We start from the raw sequence: 23389 nt of genomic DNA on the forward strand, positions 1-23389 counted from the left end.
ATAAAATTTAATAGACTGATGTTCTACAGCTCAGGATTTTTCCCCCGTTAGTTTTCATGGTCAAAATGAGAGATCAGGTGGCCGATCTTAAAATAAATCAATACTGAATTTTAAATAAATTGTTAAATTTGGCGAAGCCAGGGGGCGTGGCTATGCTTGATTGACAGTCCCATTGACTGGTCCTGCCCCTAGTTGCTCTCTGGTCCAGTCTGTTTGATGACGCTTTTTACGTCACTGGCTCCAAAAAATCCAAAATGGCGACCAGGAAGTAGCAAAATCCGGGCTTCGTTTTCTCGGCGTTGAAACCAACGGGTGACGTCACGGTTAGTTCACGCCTGGACACACCTCACAGAGGTTTTAAAGCTGAGGCAACACCAACCACCACCAGAACTGAAGAAGCCTCTTGGATGAGAGGTGAAATGTCTTCAAGGAACTTTCTTAAAGTCCAGTGGATTGATTTAAACTACTTTGGGCAGATCAGAAACGTGTAGCATAGCCAATAAAGATAGGCTAATATGGGATAAATATGGTCTTTCTCACTGCTTCCTGTCAGAGCTCTGCAACATTTTGGTTCAACTAGAGATTTTTCAGAGAGTTAATGGGACATCCTGATGCTATCATTGACATCATAAAATATATAATAAAGTACAGTTTGTAACTTATCTATCTGGATTGAGATGTTTTTATATGATGGTTTTAGTTCTTATTGCTGTAAAGTCCTGATTAAAATACCTGACAATGAACATCTGCCTCCTTTAGATCATCCGTGTTGATTTCACATTTTATCTTGTGTGTCATGGCAGAAAATGGAGAAAGCAACATTTTGACAGCCGTTTAGTAAAAGCAACCGTCAGTATCAAAGTTTTTATCTGGATATTGCCCAAAGTGAAAGCTTAAAGACAAATTCAGTTTGATAGAAAAATGCCACAGAATTAGAAAGTCACAAAAAAAAAGCAGTGGGTTGATTTTTTATTTTTTTTTGGATTTGTTGTGCTCGCCTCTCATTCCCTCCATTCTTCCTCCTCCTCCTGCATATTCCTCATGCCAAAGCTCTACTGTCTTTTTGTATGTTTGTTGTTATTGTGCCTCCAATACTTTGCTGTTTCGTCTTTGTCTGCTGTTTGACATTCTCCTGTTTTTCCACTCTGTTTTGGAGTCTGTTCGTCTGTAGTCCTTTGTGTCCGTCCTCCATGCCGCCTCTGTCCTTCTGAAGCTCTCCGTTTATCCTTCCAGGAAGAGAGATGAGACCTTGACCTATCAAGTTGTCCCTATTTGGTCGATCAAGGTTGATTGTCACCAAGTTTCTGTAACCTGTAACCCATTCTCTTCAGTCTGCGCGCTCATGAATTCGTCTGCTTTCCTGTCTGTCTGGTGGGATGTTGAGTGGAGATTCCTGTGACCAGTGGCTCCCTATGCAATCCGTTAATCCTGAGACCGTTCATTTATACATGTTCCACTGATACTCCATTAGAGCCAGTGTCAATGTTACTTATTCGGTGTTCATGTTTTTGCCATGATCCATCTAAATGTTTTTGAAAAATGCATTCCTGGCTCTGGCCAGCGGCAGACCAGAATGTCTAGAGACAAATTTGAGCCATTTCTCTCCTTGGCGTTGGTGATGTCAGCTGGACAGAATTAGAAAACTTCTGACTTCTTAAAGCTGTGCTGTCCCTGATCATCTGTGACACGGTCAAGGTAGGAAATAGAAGACATTAAGTTGAACAGAAGTCAAAGTCATAGTGATTTTCTCTGACTTTCTCACTACCAACACCAATTTGTTCTTGAGCTGGAATAAAACCAGCTCTTTAGCCGGTTAACTAAAGTTAGACCCTCCAGAAAAACGCGGGCAAAAATCCTTGATTCCGCGGGCTAAAATCCTTTATTATGCGAATAAATATGTGGGGTTTTTATGCCATTTTATGCGGGGAAATTGCGGAAAGTTGCAAAGTATGTGAATAGTTTTGAAATATGCAAAAAGATACAAAACATGTAAGAACTGGGAAAAAAAGGTGATTCTTCTCCTACATCCTGTTACTAGGCTACCCTTTTTCCTTCCGTTTTTCCTCGCTTCAGAAGTGCTGCAACACGGTTCATTTTCTTTGGTGCTCCAGAACGATGTTGCACGGGGTGCAAAAAAGTTTCCCCCACTTCCGTGCAGTAAATCTGGGTACTGTTTTGCCCGCTCTCTGGCTGAAATATTCATAGGTAAATGTGATCTTTGAGCATTCGCCGTTCTTGTTTTTCGTCTCTGAGCGCCGCACTCTGCATCAGCTCGTGCTTCTAGTGTGTGTGTGTGAATGCGTGAACTGATGACGTCAGGCCGGGTGTCACATAAAAACTCACAACTCCATTTATTTTGGTTATAGTTTTCTCATTTTATGCGAGAATTGTGAAATCAAGCGGGACCCGCATATTTCTCTTTTTTTTCATGGAAATGTGAGATTCTTGCGGGAATTATGCGCTGTTCTGCGGGGGTTATGCGACCTTTTGGGAAATAATTGACCCCCGCATAATCAGCGGCATTTTGGTGATTAATGCGGGAATTCATGCGATCGCATAATCGCGTTTTTCTGGAGGGTCTATAAAGTTGACCATCAGTAATGATGCACATTGTAGCCAGACAAGCTTTCTGTCCAACATATCAGGCTAAAATGTCTTGAATAGTCTGCACTAATTGAGTCACAGGCTGTAGCAGTCATGAACCGTCATCAACAAGCCACTCCTGAGAGGACTCTGTTACAAAGGATCCCCAGGGAGGAACACTGCTTGACCTCTGACCTGTCCGATGGAAACAGAAGTTGCTTTTTAATACAGCTGGTTCAGGGTCAGATGTCTTGTTACCACAAAATGGCATGTTATTCAGAAAGTCTTGGCAGATAAAAGATTACACAAATTGTCAAAGTGTGATTTTTGTGTAAGATGTCTCCTTTGTGATGTGTACCATTAGTAATCTGGTCCAAGACTTGTGATTTAACAGCAACCCTATCTCAAATTCCTAAGGTAGAAGTTCCCCTCTGACACAGATCTGAGATCAGCTTTCCTCCCCTGTGCATCAGCTAAAATATTGGAAAAGACATTACAGTCAGTGATTTCTCTTTAAATACGAGTTCAGGGTGGAAAGCAGACTCCAGATCAGTCGTCTTGCAGGGAACTTTACCTTGGATACCCACAGCCATGTGCTTGCTGATGGCGCCCCCGTGTGGGTGCATGCTGCGAGTGCATCCTGTGTTTGTGTCCTGTGTCTGCCCCCTGAGTGTGCCTGATGCAAGCCTGCAGGCCATGTCGTGTATCTCACACAGAACCGAACGCCATTAATGTTTCAGCGCATGGAGCCGCCCTCTGAGGGAGGGGGCCCGGATGGCCAGGGGGGTCCGGGCCAGAACGGCCTCCCCAGCACCCAGCCGGACAGCGTCAACAGCATGTGAGTAGAATGGAGACTGATTAGTAATACTGAGATACTTGAAACGGTAAATTTGACACGGTTACATTTTTTACAGAGTGCAGTACTTTCCTGTGCACACTGTACATTTTTTTATTTTTCCACCTTAGCAGAATTGCAGGAAAATTTGTTCTTTTAAAGGACAGTGTATTTTAAATAGTAAATTTGACTTGTTAAAGCCACTACAGAATGAGGTTGTGTCGCCTCCCACCAGCTCATCTTCAGCACCTCAATAGAATGTAATATGTTTGTTTTAGCGTACATGCATTTCTTTACCTTCAACTCACTAAAATGACTTTAACCCTCGTGTCGTCATGCAGGTCAAATTGACCCGTTTTAAAGTTTGAAAATGTGTGGGGGGGTTTCTTTTCACAGTGAAACTTCTGATGTCCACATTTTCAACATTTTTGGGAAATCTTTGAACATTTTTTGGTGGAAAAAAGAAATGTTAAAAATGTTTCTTAAGAACATTCACAAAAAAATCAACCAAAATCCAGCAAATTTCGCTGGATTTTGGTTGATTTTTTTGTGAATGTTCTTAAGAAAATATTAGAAGTTTTACTGTCATATATATAGAATAATTGTAGATATTTTTGGAATTTTTTTGGAAGATTTTTACTCATTTTTTGAAAATATTTACAAGAATTTTCTTGCCAAATTTGAGTGTTTTTTGGGGGGAAATCTTTAAACATTTTTTTGTGGAAAAAATGTTGAAAATGTCACTGAAGAACATTGACCATTGTCCAGCGATTTTTGCTGGATTTTGGTAGATTTTTTTGGTCAATGTTCTTAAGAAAATATTACAAATTTTACTAATATACATGTAGTCACTTTGGATATTTTTACTTATTTTTTGAGAAGATTTTTACTCATTTTTTAAAAACATTTACAAGCATTTTCTTGCTGATTTTTTTTTTTTTTTTTTAAATAGAAATTTTAAGGTAAGCTTTTAAGGAATTATTGGAATTTTCTTCCTGAAGGTTTTGCAAATTTTCAGAAATTTGGTGAATTTTTTTTTTGCTGAATTTTTGGATTTTTTTCAGACAAGGAAACAATACTTTTTGGCGCCTGTACATGAGGACAACAGGAGGGTTAACCATCATCAGCTCATGGGTTTCATGGCTACAACTGAAAACAAAATAAACATGGTGCAATATCCTAAAAAAAAATATCCTAAATCTATCAAACGGTGCTGGACAGTCACACCACAGCTGCAGCCGCTTCAAATAAACCCAGATGGGGATCTTTCAAGTTCAGTTTTTTCACCCACGTTACAGATCCGTGTCTTTGCTGAATCCTCCTTAGTTTTGTATGAACACCAGTTTTGTGGGCAGAGAACATGTACTTAAAAACTTTGCAGTGATGGAGTGCTATTTTTGGTACTAGCATGGCTCTCCTTCTGGCAATCCACTCTTTGTCAGATGTTACATTTGGCACTGCTGAAAAAAAAATCTGTATCTGGCACAGAAAATAGCATTCGCAAATATGCTTTAAATTTTAATAAATGCTCGAGTTTAAGAGATCATCTGGTATAACAAAACTTTGCACAGAAAATTCAGAATACTTTCGAAACTATTTGTCTTTTTTTACATGAAACCCACTAGTTAGTTGGTCAAAGATGCTGCAAGAATATTGATCAGCTGTGAGTTTCTATTTGAAGGCCTCCCTGATTTGTAATCCTGCTGGCGTGTGTGCGTGTGCGTGTGCGTGTGCGTGTGCGTGTGCGTGTGCCAGACCTCCTGAGGGTGGCATGACTGAGAGCCAGTCGTGGATGACAACCAAGGCCCAGGAAATGTTCCAAAAGACGGGTAACTGGAGCCCTGACAGACCCTACCCCGACGACCCCCACGACAACCGCCACAACCCCCAGGTATGACGCGCCCGAGCGAGCGTTTCGTCACCATGGCGACGCATCGGTCCAAATGCAACCGGTCAGTCTGGTGAGGCAGACGCGCCGGTTGCATGTTGGGTATAATTAGCCAGACGTAATAAAGATGCTGATCAGGATTCCTGCTGTTGCAATACGTGTATTAAAAGCCTCTCCAAAGCATCCCACTCACTGCACATTAGCTACACCTAAACTTATTTTATTTGTGTAATCGGACTGTAATGAATGCGGGGAAAGCATTGTTACCATTTCATATGCATTTAAGATGTAAAACTTAATTAAATTAAGTTCAACAGCTGTTCCATTTACTGAAATAAAGCTAATGTAAGCCTGTAGAAGATAAAAGAACAGCTTTCCTCAGAGAATAAAGACAAACTAATGACAGTGTTGCAAGGTGAGTAGCTGAATGAAAAGCAAACCTGCAGATTTTCTTTGCCTTTTCAGCTGTTTTATTTGGACGTATCTTTTCTGATTTAACCACACGATCAGTTTAATGGGAAGGACCTGAAACATGAGAAACTACCAGACCAGAATTCAGCTCCCTGGAACAGTTTTACTGAACTCTGCCTCAGTGGCCATTTCAAGTGTCCTTGTGGTTAAAACAAACTGTTAGCCCTTAATCCTCTCCATCACTCCTGGCATCAACAGCTTCCAGTAAATGAATCTCTACCTTTTCAGTATTTGAAGTGCTGGGTGTAGCTGCCATTTCTCCAGCAGATGAGACTGCTGTGTGTCTCTGTCCTCTTTTCTTTTTTCAAACCTTTCCTGTATTCTCTCAGTCAAATCATCCTCCTATTCCTTGAGTTTTTCTGTTCACTCTTCAATTTCCTCCTGAGTCGGTGGCTTGGAGTTGTAGATGTTTTGTGATGTACACCTTTTCCTGTTCACTGCCTCTTACTTCCGCTTGTCTGTTGAGACACCCCCACTCCCCAGTGCCTCATCTCTCTACTGAATCCCATGGCAAATGCGCAGAAGTGAAATATGGATCTGAAACTGTGCTATGTACTCTAAAGAAAGATATTTCCTGCCCCAGTTTTGAACCCATATGTTGGCACAAAATGTTCCAGTGAAGCAGCGTCTTCAGAGAAGCTTTTCCCGCTGGTCAAGGTTTGGATTTGTGTCACGATCCAGAATGACAAAAACAGTATTGCACATTAACCCATAATCAGATCATACGCAATGTGGTCTTATTACTCATAAACAGACTAAATCCACATCATCTGAGTGTTCATGCTCATTTTACAGATGAGCATGTGAACAAAGGTTGCAACAGTGAATTTATGCAGCGTGTCGTTGCATAAATGAGAGCAGAGTTGTCGCTGACCCCACGCCCTGTCAGAGTCCACTCCCTCAGCAGACAGTGGTCACGCCCCCCTCTCATTGTGTTTTACAGACGGTAGAGATGAGGGAGATGGGGCGGGACGGGTACTCCGACACTGAGCCCTATCACCCAATGGATGGGCATGGGCGGACCCTCTCCATGCCCCGCCTCTCGGCAGACAACCAAGTGAGCACCTTCATCCCACCATCCATCACCCACCATCCCACTGTAACTCTCCATCGTTGTACCCGTTAGCTGTGATGACGGCTGAAGTGAGTTGAACGAGTTCCTCCTTGCTTCCTGAAGCGATGAGTCTGAAATTGGCCGACAGAGTCACCGACAGATATTTCTAGTTTTTCTGCGTTTACATAAACAATAACAATCAGTTAGTTTGAAATACACTTTATTTGTTTCGATTCTATTTGTTTTTAGTATTTCTTTGTCTAAAACACAAATGTATTATATCAGGAATGTCAACTTTTCTTTTTTTTCTTTTTGCCCCAAATCCCATCTGAGTCCCTTTATATCTAGTAAGTTCCTGTCCACTACCACTTTCTACATATAAAAGCATTTCTTGAGTGTTAAGCTTAACCCCATGACTCCTGTTGTCGTGAATTCCCATCATACCACTTTCAGCTTTCCTAAATTGTAGTGACATAAGTTTTATGGTCACCTCAGCAGCCTACACCCCCTGTCAAAAGTTTTAGGACACTTTCTCATTCATTTGAATGAGAAACCGTCCTAAAACTTTTGACAGGGGGTGTATATCATGTGTCTGTTGACAATAAAAGCATCATACATGCAGGGCAAACACTATCTGATAGATGCTGATCAAAAAGAACAGCTTTATTGGCCCAAATTCTCATCTCTTAGACTGGATTTTGACATCCCTGCATTACCCCTATTTACCACAGTACTACTAACTGGTTACATTGTTGCACTTTACAGATGTATGTATTAGTAGTAGTATAATATATACACCCCCTGTCTAAAGCATTGAGACGCTTTCTCATTGAAATAAATGAGAAAGCGTCTCAATACTTTTGACAGGGGGTGTATAGAGAGAGAGGATTTATTTAGCATTTGTTTCTTTAGCTTACATTTAAACTTGAACAGAAAAAAGTGAAGGAGACTTCTGTAAACTCACTTCGCTGTCTGGTTTCCCAGTTTGTCTTCCCTCCTTGCCTCCCACCATCCTTCCACCCCCCCACTCCTCCAGCAGCTGGCCCACCTCTGCTCAGCTCTTCCTCTGCTAGCAACGGAGCAGAGCGCAAAATGGGTCTGAAGGCTGGATAAGTGTCCTAGATGTGTATATAAATACATATCTAGAGTATACCTGTGTGTATAGAATAGCTGCTCCCTTCCCTGCCCTGTCCCCTACTCCATCTCCATTCAATCCTTGGTGTGTCTGTCCTGTGTGAACTGTGGCCAGAGTTACTGTCACTCTTCAGCAAAGAAAATGAGACAATACGGACAACTCGTTAGGAGCTTTCATCGGTGTTTCTGCATGTTTATAGTCGAACAAAACACACCGTGGACAAAATGAGCAACTTCAGCACAAAAGTCAAAGTTACCTGAAGTGTAGGAAGCCACTTCATTCCTTTGTGAACACCGCAAAAACTCACAATCTTACCGAGTGTATTTGTCTTATTTTAAGTCAAAATGTCTCATCCCACTTGATTTAAGATAAATTCACTTAACAAGAGACATTTCAGCAGATGGAGGGACTGGTTTTAGGACAATACATCTTAAATATCTTAAGTCAAACAATCTTGAAATTATCTGAATTTTATAAGAAAACTCAAAACACCTTTAACCCTCATGCCATCCTGCGGGTCAAATTAATCCGTTTTAAAGTTTGAAAATGTGGGGGAAAAAAAATATTTTCACAGTGAAACTTCTGATGTCCACATTTTCAACATTTTTGAGAAATCTTTGAACATTTTTGGTGGAAAAATGAAATGTTAAAAATGTTTCTTAAGAACATTCACATAAAAATCAACCAAAATCCAGCGAATTTCGCTGGATTTTGGTAGTTTTACTAGTAGTTTATTAGTAGTTTTACTGTTATATATATATAGAATCATTTTAGATATTTTTAGGAATTTTTGGAAGATTTTTACTCTTTTTTTTGAAAATATTTACAAGAATTTTCTTGCCAAATTTCAGTGATTTTTTTAAATAAAACTTTTTAGGAATTACTGGAATTTTCTTCCTGAAGGTTTTGCAAATTTTCATAAATCTGGGAAATTTTTTTTGCGGATTTTTTTGGATTTTTTTTCAGACAAGGAAACAATATTTTTTGGTGCCCGTAAATGAGGACAACAGAAGGGTTAATACATCTCAAATTAGGAGGTTACATGAAAGCGAAAATCAATTTTTGAGTGAAAAACTGCTTTTTCTTTATCATATCTGGCTTATTTTAAGACACCTAAGCTCGACAATCCTGGTAAAATAGAGCTAAAAATAAGTTTTCCCAGCTAATTTTGAGATCTCAAGATTTTTTTCCACTTATTTCAAAGTAAAAGTTCCTTGAAATATATCTTTTTGTCTTGTTTTGAGAGGGGCATTTTTTCCAGTGAAATAGGCTGACTTGTATGATCTGAGCAGCCCCACTGTGCTGAACAAGACGAATGAAACTGTGTGTGTGAATGCATGCGGGTGTGTGACAGGGAGGCGAAGAAAGATGTGGGAGACGTTTATTAACTGCCAGTCTTTTGATTTAGTGCAGAAGAAATTCAGTTAATCTGCAGCACACATTTTTGTGAGAGTGTGCAGGGTCAGGTTTGAGTAGAAAAAGCTTCACACACGATATCTGTGCATCGTGTCTCAGTCCAACCTGAGAGCTTTTCCAGCACAACGCAAAACAGTTTTTGGCCCACAACACTTTACACGGCAAAAACTCCAAATCTTACCAAGTGTATTTGTCTTGTTTTTAGTCAGAATGTCTCATCCCACTTGATTTAGGATAAATTCACTTAACAAGTGACATTTCAGCAGATGGAGGGACTGGTTTTAACCCTCCTGTCGTCCTGAGAGTCAAACTGACCCGTTTTAAAATTTGACTCTCAGGAAAAAATAATATTTTCACAGTGAAACTTCTGATGTCCACATTTTCAACATTTTTGGGAATTTTTTGAACATTTTTGGTGGGAAAAAACAAAATGTTTCTTAAGAACATTCACATAAAAATCAACCAAAATCCAGTGAATATTGATGGATTTTGGTTGATTTTTTTATGTGAATGTTCTTAAAGAAAATATTAGAAGTTTTACTGATATATCTGCAATCACTTTTTTAGGAATTTTTTGTGGAGATTTTTACTCATTTTTTGAAAATATTTACAAGAATTTTCTTGCCAAAATTTGGGGATTATTTACATAAACATTTTCAGGGAAATTCCCTGAAGGTTTGGAAAATTTTCAGATATTTCAGGATTTTTTTTGCTGATTTTTTTTAGACAAGGAAACAATATTTTTTGGAGCCTGTAAATGAAGACAAGAGGGTTAAAACAATGCATCTTCAATATCTATCTTAAATAAGTTTAATACATCTCAAATCAGGAGGCTACATGAAAGCAAAAATCTATTTTTGAGAGAAAAACTACTATTTTGCTTCTTTTTTTTTGTGCTATTTTAAGGCACCTAAGCTTGACAGTCCTGGTAAAATGCAGCTTAAAATAATTTTTCCCAGCTAATTTTAAGATCTCAATATTCTAAATATCGTATCTCAAGAAATCTTACCAAGCCATTTTTCACTTGTTCTATTCACTTATTTCAAGGTAAAAGTTTCTTGAAATAAATTTTTCTTTTCTTGTTTTGTCACTGAAGTCAGGAACTAATACTACAAATACAAAAAGACATTTTCCATGCTGGACTGGTAGACTCACCTGTTTTGAAGCCTCTGGCGGCAGTTACACACACTCTCACAAGCGCATTTATGTGCACGAGCATGGCCATACCCCAGCACAACGCTGCATCACGTCATGTTGCTCTCACTTTGGTCTGTTGGTTACCTCATCAAGTGTTCCTGTGTGAGCATTAAACAGAGGAGAGTAAATAAGATGATTGTGGTTGTGGAGGAAAACAGAAGTGTGAAGAGAAGGTGTCAGTCTAATCCACTGTAACTTGTAACATATATTTTAGGAAAGAAAAGTCTATAATTTAGCTAGTGTGGACAGCGTAAAATCAAAACACGGATGTGTAACTTGGTTTCAAATTAAAGCTGACACTTACAACAAGTTCTAATTTGTTATTGATGAGCTGGAATGCAGAATCAGTTGCTCTCCAAATACAAAACACAGCCTAGATTTAGCTAAAGCTGCAAGCTTTGTCTCTTCTTTTCAAGTGAAAGTTTATTTACTCCTCTTTTTGTTTCTTTTATGTGGTACTTTCTGCTCATTAAACACTCTCTGACCCAATTCCTGGAAAGTGCAGCGCAACATTTAGAGTAAATGTCGTCAGATTTCAAATAATTAGATGCACTGTTACAATAAGACAGTAGCTCAAAATGACAAACGGTAGCTTGTTGTCTGTGTGTGTGTGTGTGTGTGTGTGTGTTGCGTAAACAGTGTCCGTGTGTGTCTGTACACTGTTACTTACTGTCTTCTAACACTGCTCTGCCTTACAGAGAGCTCACGCTGTTTCGGTAAGTGTGTGTTTGAGTGTGTGTGGATGTTTTTATTGTCCTCTGTCCTCTCTCGCTCGCTGGTGCACACACACACCTTACACGTGCACACCTCTTTAAATTAACTGACTTCTCTCTGTCTTTCTCCCGTCTCTACATCCCTCTTCTCCCTTTTTTTTCCACATTTTTCCTCCTTTTTCCTAATTTTTCCCTTTACTTTGGACATCACTCTCATCCCCCTTTAACTGTTTAACTCTCCCAAATGAAATAACCTCCTGCCCATCCTTCCACTCTCTGTCTTTGTTTCTTATTCCTTTATATTTCTTTCTCTGTCCTTTGCCTCTTCTCTTTGGGTCCTGGTGGCTATGCTACGTGGGGCCTTTGCTATGTGTGTGTGTGTGTGTGTGTGTGCGTGCTACACTGCTCTGCTCTACGTATCATCTCTGTGTTTGCCTGCTCTGCAGCGGAGGAGACACAGGCCTCGTGGAAATAACCTCAGTGTATGTACCTCTCTCTCTTTCTCTGTCTTTCTCTCTTCCTGTCTGCCTCCCTTCCAGCTCCGTTCTTCTGTCTCTCTGTCAGTCGGCTGTCAAACTGGATCTGGCTAAAACTGTACTTTGCCGGCTGTTCTGCCCAGCCTCCTGTGCTGGAGTGGGACAGGTCAGGTGGTGTCGTCAGCACCGCAAAGACTCAAAATATCACCAAGTCTGTTTGTCTTATTTCTAGTCTAAATGTCTCATCCCACTCGAGTTAAGATGAATTCACTGAACAAGAGACATTTCAGCAGATGGAGGGACTTGTTTTAAGGCGATGCATCTTAAATGTCTCGTTAAGTCAAACAATCTTGAAATTATCTTGTTTTAACCCTCATGTTGTCCTGCGGGTCAAATTGACCCGTTTTAAAGTTTTAAAATATGGGGGAAAAAATCTATTTTCACGGTGAAAACTTTCACATTTTCAACATGTTTTGGGAAATTTTTTGAACAGTTTTTGGTGGAATAAAAGAAATGCTAAAAAAAAATGTTTCTTTAAGAACATTCAGAAAAAATCAACCAAAATCCAGTGAAATTCACATATTTTTTTCTGAATGGTCTTAAAGAAAATATTAGAAATTTTACTGATATATATGCAATCATTTTAGATATTTTTAGGATTTTATTGGAAGGTTTTTACTCATTTTTCTTGCCAAATGTGGGGATTTTTTTAAAATAAAACGATTAAGGGAAACTTTTAAGGAATTTTCTTCCTGATGATTTTGCGAATTTTTGTAAATGTGGCAAATTTTTTGCAGAATTTTTGGATTTTTTTCAGACATGAACAAAACTGAACAGGAAACACAAGCTGTCCCCACAAACCAAGAAATGAGCAGCTTTAACAGTGACCAGAGCTATGCTAACGGCTAGAGGCTAAGCTACAAGGCAGCTACAGATTTCCCCAAAACAGTGTCTGGAAGGCAGTAACTAAAAAATGCTTTAAGATACGGTCTTTAGTGGGCGATGACAATGATGTAACAGAGAAAGATGAACAAATCAGAGAAGAAAAACAGTTCGGTCTTAATCAGTCGATTTCACAGCAAACTGAGGAGCGTTTCCTGTAATGTTCTGACATTGTTAGCAGACATATTCAGTCGGGCTGGACTCGAATATTCCGAATATCTGAATATTCGTTCGCTACGGCGGTATCCGGATATTAATTTTGGTATCCGAATATTCGCCCCTCCCCCAGTCGGATGTTACCGGGCGGAAGGAATATTCTGCGTTACTGTCTTCCCTCCGCCTTCAGCCCACATCGGCTCATATCGGCTCATCCCGTCCTGTGATCACATAAACATATACACATATGTCTATGTGATCACCCCCTCCTCCCCCCAGATAAAAATATTCAGAGCTCGTCTCTTCCCTTCGCCTTCGGCCCACTTCGGCTCATCCCGTTGTGTTCGGCTCATCTCGGCTCATCCATTCCTGTTTCTTACCACCACCTGAATGGCCGGGTGGCTGCCGACTCTGACGTCACGCTTCACTTCGTTGCATAAACACAAGACAAGATGCTGAAGACCTCCGCTGTTTGGGAATTCTTCAGTTTAACTGAAGACAAAACGAAGGCAAAATTTGGACCCGGGAGACCAGACGAATGGATCCGAATATTAGGGCCGTCTCCGCACAAGCCGCCCCACCCCCGTCGGACGATACGGGGTAGAACGAATATTCGGATATTCGTCTTTAATAGGGCCCCAATATTCGGAGATCAGAAACACTATTCGGGCCAGCCCTAGTATTCAGCTATAGTAATCCTAATTAATTATGACACCTAGTTATGAATGAAAGATTTATTACTGTCACATGTTGTTAAAATGTAACGTTTAATGTATTACGGTTCTAAATGTTGCTCACCAGCATTTTTCTGTTACCAATTTTCAGCTTTACGATCGAAAAAAAAACATTTAGGTCGACCCCTTCATCTTAAGGCTTCCCGTATAAGATATGGATAAAAATACGATAATTTTCCGATGTGATGACGTATGACAATCTCCAAATTCTGCCAAAACGTTTTTTGAAAAATTTGTTTTTTGTCCCAAAGATCAAAAACCGAGACGTTGCAGCAGCATCCCAATCTGAAATGACACAGACCAGGCTGGTTGTCCAAATGATTTCGGGGGACAAGCATTGGATCAGAATGGCTAATATAGTTTTGTGTAAACATGAAACAATAATTCCATTTACTGTGCATTTCTATACCTTTAAAAAGATGTCTTTATGAGCGGTGTCGATGCAGTGAAACTCACCCACCTGGTACTCCAAACTCTTTCAATCAACCGTGACCTGGCTGTCACCATTCAGATCTACTTTGACTACCTCTCCCTTTCTCTGTCTTCTCATTCTGTCAGTTTTCGTCTAAACTGGCCAATCTGTCTGTCTTTCTCTCCTCTCCCCCTTTGCTTGTATTGAGGTCGCTCTGCTCTCCGTTGTTTGCTCTCTGTGAAAACTTTCCCAGGAGTTGCGCTCGTGTGCAGCGTCTGTGTGTCTTCCTCTGTGTGTGTGCATTACATGTGCCTTTGGATCTGTTGCATCGCTGCAGACCGGGTCAGCAGAGTATGACGAAAGCATGGACCGCCCTGACATGCGACCGTTTGCCTGTACCGGGGGTCGGCAGCGCTCCGGCATGCCGTTAGTCATGCATGGCGTGGCAGAGTCTCACGGTGGATGTGAGAGGACGTGGTGCGCCCACAGGGGAAAGCCTGGCTTCAGTCAACGGCTGTCGTTCAGTCGCTCGGAAGGTGGAATGAAAGACGGACAAAGGCAGAGCGTGTTATGTTCAGCACTTCTGTGTGTCTGTAGCTGGATGACATTATTGTTTTTAGCTTTTTCATCCTTACGTTACAACTCGGGATGTTTTGTGAAAATAGATTCAGACAGAGACAGGATGTGCCTCCAAATAGAGTTATTAGTAACGTATAAAATTAGTAAAAGTAGTGGTACTAACAGTTGTATTCTAACATCTGTCCCTCAGAGTTTTACCTTGTTTTCATCTCTTCAGTTACTCATGTTCTTGTATTCAGTGTGCTGTAAAATACAGTAGAAAATAACAAAGTGAAACATTAGACGCTGTTTCTCTACTTACAGCAGAGAACGGTGACTGAAGCTTGAACTGGATGAATATTTCTGTGCTGAAGTTATATCACCCAGCAACCCGACACACACCTGCCCAGAAAAAGAGCTGGACGTTGTTGTGGCACTGGTCTGGAATAGTCACACCAGTCGGGGGGGAAACACTGTGGCTTGTCTGTGTATTTTTAAAACCAGTTGTGATCATGCTGGCTGGTGCAAAGCCAGCAACACAGCAATGATGTCCCCTCAAAAAATGACTTGCTGGAGCATTTTTTGCATGCAGGAAGGCAAGCACTGATGCTAAAATGGCTAATTAATCAGAAAAAATAACAGGGCAGCCTTACTGCACTTTAAATTCTTCAGCGTGGTAATGGGTAGATAGTTAAAGGGGAGAAGAAAGCTACCAGCAGGCTTAAACCCACAATCTACACCCAGACTATTGCGACACAAACACACTGATTTGCACAAAGATAATGTTATGATGTAGCTGGCTGTAATTGTTTTTAGCCTGCTAGCAATGAAAACGGAAGAACTAACATCCTGCCAGCGTCGTCTTATGCCACTTTTTTCTTTTCATAAATCTACCAATCTATGTATGGACTCAGAGTATTTCAATGTCTTCTTTCTTAGGTTTTTTTTTGCTCAGTCTCCAACATGAACCGGCTCCTGTTAGCATTTTGTTGGACCCACCTAAATGGTCACATGTAGACTATAGTGTAGCCTCTGTGTAGATTCAGTTTAGAAGTATAATAGATCAAGCTTTAGGCAGGCTGGTTTTGCCCTTGTTAGTGGACAAATAATGCAACAGAGAGTGAAACATTCAAAAAAGATCTCATTAACATCTCACTGCTTTGTTTTGTTTTGTTTTGTTTTGCTTGGTTTGGTTTGGTTTGGTTTGGTTGGTTTTGTTTGGTTAGTTTGGTTTGTTTGGTTTGGTTTGGTTTGGTTTGTTTGGTTTGGTTTGGTTTGGTTTGGTTTGTTTGGTTTGGTTTGGTTTGGTTTGGTTGGTTTGGTTTGGTTGGTTTGGTTTGGTTAGTTTGGTTTGGTTTGGTTTGGTTTGGTTTGGTTTGGTTGGTTGGTTTGGTTGGTTGGGTTGGTTTGGTTGGTTTGGTTTGTTGGTTTGTTTGGTTTGGTTGGTTTGGTTTTGTTGGTTTGGTTTGGTTGGTTTGGTTTGTTGGTTTGGTTTGGTTTGGTTTGGTTTTGTTGGTTTGGTTTGGTTGGTTTGGTTTGGTTTTGTTGGTTTGGTTTGGTTGGTTTGGTTTGGTTTTGTTGGTTTGGTTTTGTTGGTTTGGTTTTGTTGGTTTGGTTTTGTTGGTTTGGTTTGGTTTGGTTTGGTTTTGTTGGTTTGGTTTGGTTTGGTTGGTTTGGTTTGGTTGGTTTGGTTTGGTTTGGTTGGTTTGGTTTGGTTGGTTTGGTTTTGTTGGTTTGGTTTGGTTTGGTTTTGTTGGTTTGGTTTGGTTGGTTTGGTTTTGTTGGTTTGGTTTTGTTGGTTTGGTTTGGTTTGGTTTGGTTTGGTTTTGTTGGTTTGGTTTTGTTGGTTTGGTTTGGTTTGGTTGGTTTGGTTTGGTTTGGTTTGGTTTGGTTTTGCTTTGTTTTGTATTTTTTTGCTTTGTTTCAGATCAAAATCGGAGAAGTCGTTTCTTGTTTTCACAATACTGTTACGTCCCCACTTGTTTTTAGTACAAGTGTTGAAATGAAACATGTAAAATAGACATGTAGAAAGCCCGTGTCTTTCTAGCGTGCGTGTGTGGAAGGATATTGAGAGTACGCACATGTTTAGTGCTGCCGGCTACCTCGAGGTCGTGCATGGCTTTTGTTAGGCTGCTCAGGAAGTGCACAGACTGCAGTGTGTGTGCAGTGAAGCCCCTCTCAGGATGGTGGATCCTCTTGTGTTTGTCGTCGTCCGGCCTGCTGCTTGCAGACTGATGTGTGCTCCATCAGCACGGTGATGTGAAGCTTTGTGGGGTTCTCAGTGTCAGCGGGGTCACATCCTGGTCAGAAGAGTCTGACTATGAACCCATCAAGAAAACCACTCAGGACACGTTCCAATATAAGGATTGTATGCTAAACTGAAGCAGCAGCCGGTTCTTTTGCATGAGTTGCTGTGATTTGTTCTGTTTATGTGTCAGCGTTTTGTTCTGATGCAGCAACAAAGTCATGTGCAGTAAATCAACAGTGCACCACACTACTGTAACTTTGTCTGTTTATCACAATCATTCAATTCACCAGACACTTTAATTATTAAAATACTCCCAAAAACACATTTCTGTTCTCATGTCACACAGACAAATTAACATTTTCTATCATTCAGATCGAGCTGACTGATGGTAATTCTGTTATTGGACCTGGTTTTGATATTTCCATCCAAACCCTCTCTGTTCACTGAAACCTTGCCCCCAAACAGCTTTTAAATTATTGCAGAATAGCATTGTAGGATTTTCCTGTTGGGTTCTTGCAAAGCTTTTGACCAGGCTCTGAGGTTGTGGAATTATAGTTTGTCATATCCATATTTGATTTACATCATACCCTGGAAACCCTACGAATGTATTTAAATGCAGTCTTTGGAAAGAAAAGAATGCTTAAATTTGGCATTGTTTTTAACTAACAGGGCAGCAAAAATGTAAATTAGAAAGAAGAAGCCCTGATGTTTCGTTCATTCACTTCTCCCCAAACCGCCCTGTGGAGCTGTAACGATCAGAACTAAGACCAGCAAAGAGCTTCATATTATTAAGGCCTGCGTTATGATTTCTGCATCTGCGAGAAGGCAAAGATCCTTGTAAATTTGGTCATTTTGTCATCCCCCTAAGTTTGCGAGATTTCGTGCAGACCCCTCCACACATGCATCCTTTGATGGTCCACACAACGATTACGCTACGCACAAAATACACAGATACAACCTTCTGGAATGGAGACCTTCACCTGGCTCCAGCAGACCAGAAAAGTACTAAAATATCAACAGTTATGTCTCCAAATTCTTCTGAGGGCTGCCCAGACTTTCCGCATCAGTAAACAACCAATAAACGGCGCTCAAACCAAATGCTGGTTATGAATAAAGTGAATCTTCATCGTCCACACCTCTACGATTCATCGTTATTATTGAGGCCGATGTTTGGCGTTTTTCCCGATTGTCAATGTTGGTATTTTTCTTGACAGATTATTGCTAAATTAAACATGCTATCTGCTGCTAGATCTGATGCTATTTCCAATAAATGAGTAAAAATCTTCCAAAAAATTGGTAAAAATATCTAAAGTGATTACATATATATATCAGTAAAACTGCTGCTATTTTCTTTAAGAACATTCACAAAAAAATCCAGCGAATTTCGCTGGATTTTGGTTGATTTTTTGTGAATGTTCTTAAAGAAACTAGTGCTGGACCCGAATATCTGAATATTCGTTCGCTACGGCGGTATCTGGATATTAATTTTGGTATCCGAATATTTGGACGTTACGGGGCGGAGCGAATATTCGGATATTTGAATTCGGAGGCCAGAAACCACTATTCGGACCAGCCCGAAAACAGACATTTTTAACATTTCTTTTTTTTCCACCAAAAAATGTTCAAAGATTTCCCAAAAATGTTGAAAATGTGGACGTCAGAAGTTTCACTGTGAAAATGGATTTTTTTCCCACATTTTCAAACTTTAAAACGGATCAATCTGACCCGCAGTGAAACACGAATGTTAATTTGTGAGCACTTTTTTATCAGCAGTGCAGGAGATTCTTAGTTCTCCGTAAATGCTGTGATATGTCTTCCTGCTGTGCTCATAATTAGTCACATTAGTGCGGTACTGCAGCATAATCTGCGTGTCAAAACCATGAATCGGCCCTTTAGCGGTGCATCTCACCCACAACATTCATGGATTTTTGAATTTAGAACAAACTACTCTTCGCTGGAAGTTATCTAAAATATTACAATTATTATGAAAAGTATCAGTAAACGTATTTTTAAATCACTAATGCCAATAATGTGGAGCACTTAGCTTTGCTCTTTGCGGTTCTGATGACAGATAGCCAACAAACCTTGGCATAGACACCAGTCTGACCTTCCAAAAGGAGTATGATGTAACTGAAAGATGGTGAAATCCAGCAGGCTCTTGTGCCTTGTGCATGTGAGGCATGGTCTTCATGCTTGTTCTCTGTGTCTCTGCCCCTGTCTTTTCTCCCTGTCGGGTCGCTGTTTATCTCTCTGTTTGTTTAATTCGTCCCCGTTTTAGTGCAGAAGCATGATATCACATGCCATGACGTGCTTACCAAAGGTTTATCAGTGAGGGATTCCTGGCGCTATGGGTCGCGCTACATGAATGCCAGTACCGCTGGCCAGTATGCGATTTAAGATGAGTCGAATCCTGCTTGGAAATCATTGGAGTAATTTTAGGTCACCACACAGGGCAAAACAAGAGGCAAACTTTCAAATTGTCAAGGCAAAATACAGTGTGCTAAACCACCACCCACCTTAATCAGGAGTTATTTGGTACTGTTGCTTAACTCAGGTGTGTCGTTCAGTCATTCAGCACTCACATACCCACAAGAATGTACAACCTGACAGACATCTAACCAGCTCTGTGCTGTTACACACTCAGTAAGAGTCGCTCCCTCTCACAGCTGAGGATGAAGTCCAGCAGTCAGGATGCATAAAGCTCACTATTCTCCTTTCTTTCTTTCTCTCCTCCCCACTACCGTTTATCTCTTCTTGTCTCTTCATCTCATCACTTCCTCTCCTGCCTTGTGCTCTGCCTGTCTTTCCCTCTTCTCCCCTTCGTCCTCACAGACCATCACTGACACCAGTCCGATGCATCGCTCCACCTCCAGCCTGGTCCACGGGCGCTCGGGCCGGGGCGTGAGGCTGGACGACTACTCTCTGGAGAGGGTGGTGTCTGAGGAGGGGAGACATGGAGGAGGAGGACGGAGGCACCGGGAGAGAAGCCACCGCACCTCACAGCGCTCCCTGACCAGATACACCGACGCAGACACAGGCGAGTCCGCGGCTCTGCTTTTATTGGACCGGCAGCTGAAAATCTTAAAGGTTTACAGCTGAGATTCCAGAAGTGTTGCTCTGTTTACTTCCTTAATGTCATTCATCTCAATTTAAGGGCACTTTGATTATTGGTCTGTTTCAGCTGAAGTGGGTTGATGGCAACATGCTGTCGCTGAAATGAGCGTGTGACGTTGCATAATATACACAACTTAACCCTTTAAATCCCACGGGAGTGGCGCTGCTCCCATTTTACGGGCACTCTTTCACTTATTTTATTTGTATTTTTATTTATTTATTTTGTTTTGTTTTAATGTGTACAGCACTTTGTGTTGTTTTTAAAGTGCTTTAGAAATAAAGTTGGATTAGCCTAGCCGCGCTAGATAACCCACGGCAGCGAATTTAATTTTCTGCCAGGGTGGGTCTAGTTACCCTCCATAAGGCTCGAGGTTGGATTCTCCTAAAACTGGCCGGACCAATCAGCATGTAGTGTAGAGTCAGAAGGCGGGTGTAACGAAGTGACGACAGAGGCGCGACGATTCTGACAGAAACAACCAGAAACAACTATCCTAGCCGTGCTAGACAACCCATGGCAACGAATTTAATTCTCTGCCAGGGTCGACAACAAAAACGACAACAGTCGTTGAGCTCCATTAGCACAGACTCTGAATAATGTTTCTGTTAACATGTCTGTAATATACTTGAGCTTCACCCATTGACTGTATAAATAAGGCTTCACCGAACTACCGCATCCTCTGATTTCCGGCGCTCTAGGAGCCTATTCGTTGCACTGATTGGTTGTATACCTACCCAATTGCTGCAGAGTGATTTGATAGACAACCTTTTAGCCCGCCTCCTTCCCTGTCGAGTGGCCCTAGACCCTTGTGCCGTCAGAACATGGGTCTAGCAGGGCTAGGCTAAAGTTGGATTGGATTACTGTAACTTCTCAACCGTTTGCACTACAGACAAAACGATTTCTGAAAGAAGAGAAGATGCACTTTACGTGGTATTATGGTATGTTAAAGGAACCACGTGCAACGACGTCCAGCACAAATCCCACGGGAGCGGAGCCGCTCCCATTTTACAAGTATAAAATAAAAAATTTTGTACATATTTATTATAGTTCATAACATCTGCACATTCGGGCCCCTGAAGGATTGGCAGTACTGATCACAGCAGGATTTCTGTTGAGAAATGATGCAGACATGGAAGCGTTGTTGCTTCACAGCACGGTCAAGAGTAGCTTGGTGACAGTTGTTGAGGCAACTGAGAACAATCTGTGTGTTTATGAAGCTAATGCAGCACATTTACACATCATCATATTCACTCAATTCTGTCTGAGTCGAGCCTTGGCACAAAGAAGTCCTTGAAAAGAGTGTTGTGCAAGCAGATAGCCCACTTCATCACTAATTGCGAGTGCAAATTGCGTGCTTCAGCTTTAAAACTAATCTAACAAGGCTGGCACAGTTAAACTCTAGAACCCTTTTGGATTTGGAGTGGTCTCTTATCTGATGCTGAATCCTCTGCCACATGGACTCCGTAGTGGTGATGGTATTGTGAAATTACGTTTACCTTCGTCTGCATTTGACTGCATAGCTCTAGTAAAATTCTGCATACACACATGGACATCTCGCTTCTTTTTTATCATAAATTCCTTTTGAATGTGTCGTTTTACTGTTGTAGTATCCGATCTGAGATATATGTTGGGATATATGTTGCTTATTAGAATAGATGTGTTTTTTTGCTGAAGGAAGTCATTTCTGTGATTAGATTGGGGATCAGTATGTCCAGGTAATGATAATTGTTCTTTGGGGCCCTGATGGCTCTTTGGGTGTCTTAATGATAGGGGGTTGATCTGTAGGGTCTTGTTCCATGACCACGTGTCTTCTAATTAGGAAACATATGTTGTGACCTCATACTTGTCCAAAACATATAAATATGATCTCTGATTGCTGTTCGGGGAGATGCATTTGGCCGGATTCTCCCAGACATTCTCTCTCTGTCTGATCAATGCTGTTCTTCCTTATAATAAACTTATTATTAAGCAAGTCAATGTCTACAGACGTTTCTTCTCCACCTGCACTTCACGAACATCAGGGAAACCACGACACTGTTTTAGCAGATAAAGAATTCTTGTGAATCAAGAATCTTCTGCCCAGTATAATAACACTGAGGAGATATTGTGATCTTCAGCTGTATGTTCTCCCCTTGAGAAGCTAAATAAATCATTGGTTTTGTGTTTTGAAGTGTAAACTGGTGCTTCTCTTTGCCAGGTCTGGGCACAGACCTCAGCACCACCACACAGTCAGGTGACCTGCCACCCAAGGAGCATGAGCGGGACCGCGGGCGAACCAAGGACCGCCGTCACCACCATCATCATCATCACCACCACAGCTCTATGGACAAGGAGCGCTATGGCCCCGACCGCCATGACTACCCCCACAGGCATCCTCATGACCACCACTGGTCCCGCTCGCCCAGTGAGGGGCCTGATGGGCGAGGTCCCAGACAGGTGGGCTTAAAAGACACCAAAAAATTACGACAAGGTTCATGAAGTATTAGGGACGGTTTCCCAATATTGTCTCGCACAGTTTTTTTCCTGTTCTGTCCTGTTATTTTCCATATCTGTAGAGTGCCTTATTTAAATCACTTTACTTGATACAGGTTCAGTAAAAGCCCTAATTTCCTTGAAGACATTATCTGTTGTCATTAGGGATACTTTTAGGAAGACAATGGAGACATGCGTCCTACTTTATTACATTAAACTGAATGTGGTAGTCTTTGTATGGCAAATTTTTGTAGGAGTTATAATACTTTAAAGATATTTATCTTCTTAAAATCAATTAAGTTGTGTTTGATCGAGATTTTTGTATATTTTGATCCCAGTTCTCTTTGATTATCACATGGGCACAGAGTTAAACTAATTTTTAAATACTGTGCTCAATCCTTAACATTTGCTGTTTACTCCAACAGCAGCCACTGTGCATTTATCCAGTAAGAGTTCACACGAGGTCATTTCCATACCACTACTTATCGATATCAATCTCTCTTTTTTGTGTTATGCTTTTTCTTTGTCACTGTTTCTCTCTCTGTCCATTTTTCTTCGATGTGACATGTGGCTTCTTGGTGTCAATTTTTTGCTTCATCACTATGTTTTTGAATGATTTTCAATGGTGTTCTATCTATCTATCTATCTATCTATCTATCTATCTATCTATCTATCTATCTATCTATCTATCTATCTATCTATCTATCTATCTATCTATCTATCTATCTATCTATCTATCTATCTATCTATCTATCTCACCGCCCCTCTGCTCTATTCTGGTCTCCGTTGTTGTTGTTGTTGTTGTGGTGCGTTTTGATTTTCCTTGTTTACATTTTGCTGTAGGGCAGTAGTTCGGTGAGCGGCAGCCCGGTCCCCTCCACCTCGGGGACCAGCACTCCACGGAGAGGCCGTCGCCAGCTGCCCCAGACCCCTGCTGTCCCACGTCCACATGTCACCTACTCCCCTGCCGTCCGCAAGCCCAGCTAT

General features: G+C 41.0%; 1 protein-coding gene across 1 annotated transcript in view; it reads left to right on the forward strand.

Moving 5' to 3' along the window:
- cacna1ab (calcium channel, voltage-dependent, P/Q type, alpha 1A subunit, b) overlaps window positions 1–23389 on the forward strand; it is a 141212-nt gene that overhangs the window by 107407 nt on the left and 10416 nt on the right. Inside the window, 8 exon segments of the mRNA XM_051945084.1 lie at window positions 3300–3421; window positions 5174–5309; window positions 6721–6834; window positions 11278–11295; window positions 11739–11774; window positions 19651–19855; window positions 22128–22366; window positions 23246–23387. Coding sequence (XP_051801044.1) covers window positions 3300–3421; window positions 5174–5309; window positions 6721–6834; window positions 11278–11295; window positions 11739–11774; window positions 19651–19855; window positions 22128–22366; window positions 23246–23387 — 1012 coding nt within the window.

Source organism: Acanthochromis polyacanthus, chromosome 3 (assembly GCF_021347895.1).
Source record: "Acanthochromis polyacanthus isolate Apoly-LR-REF ecotype Palm Island chromosome 3, KAUST_Apoly_ChrSc, whole genome shotgun sequence".
NCBI classification, from domain to species: Eukaryota; Metazoa; Chordata; class Actinopteri; family Pomacentridae; genus Acanthochromis; species Acanthochromis polyacanthus.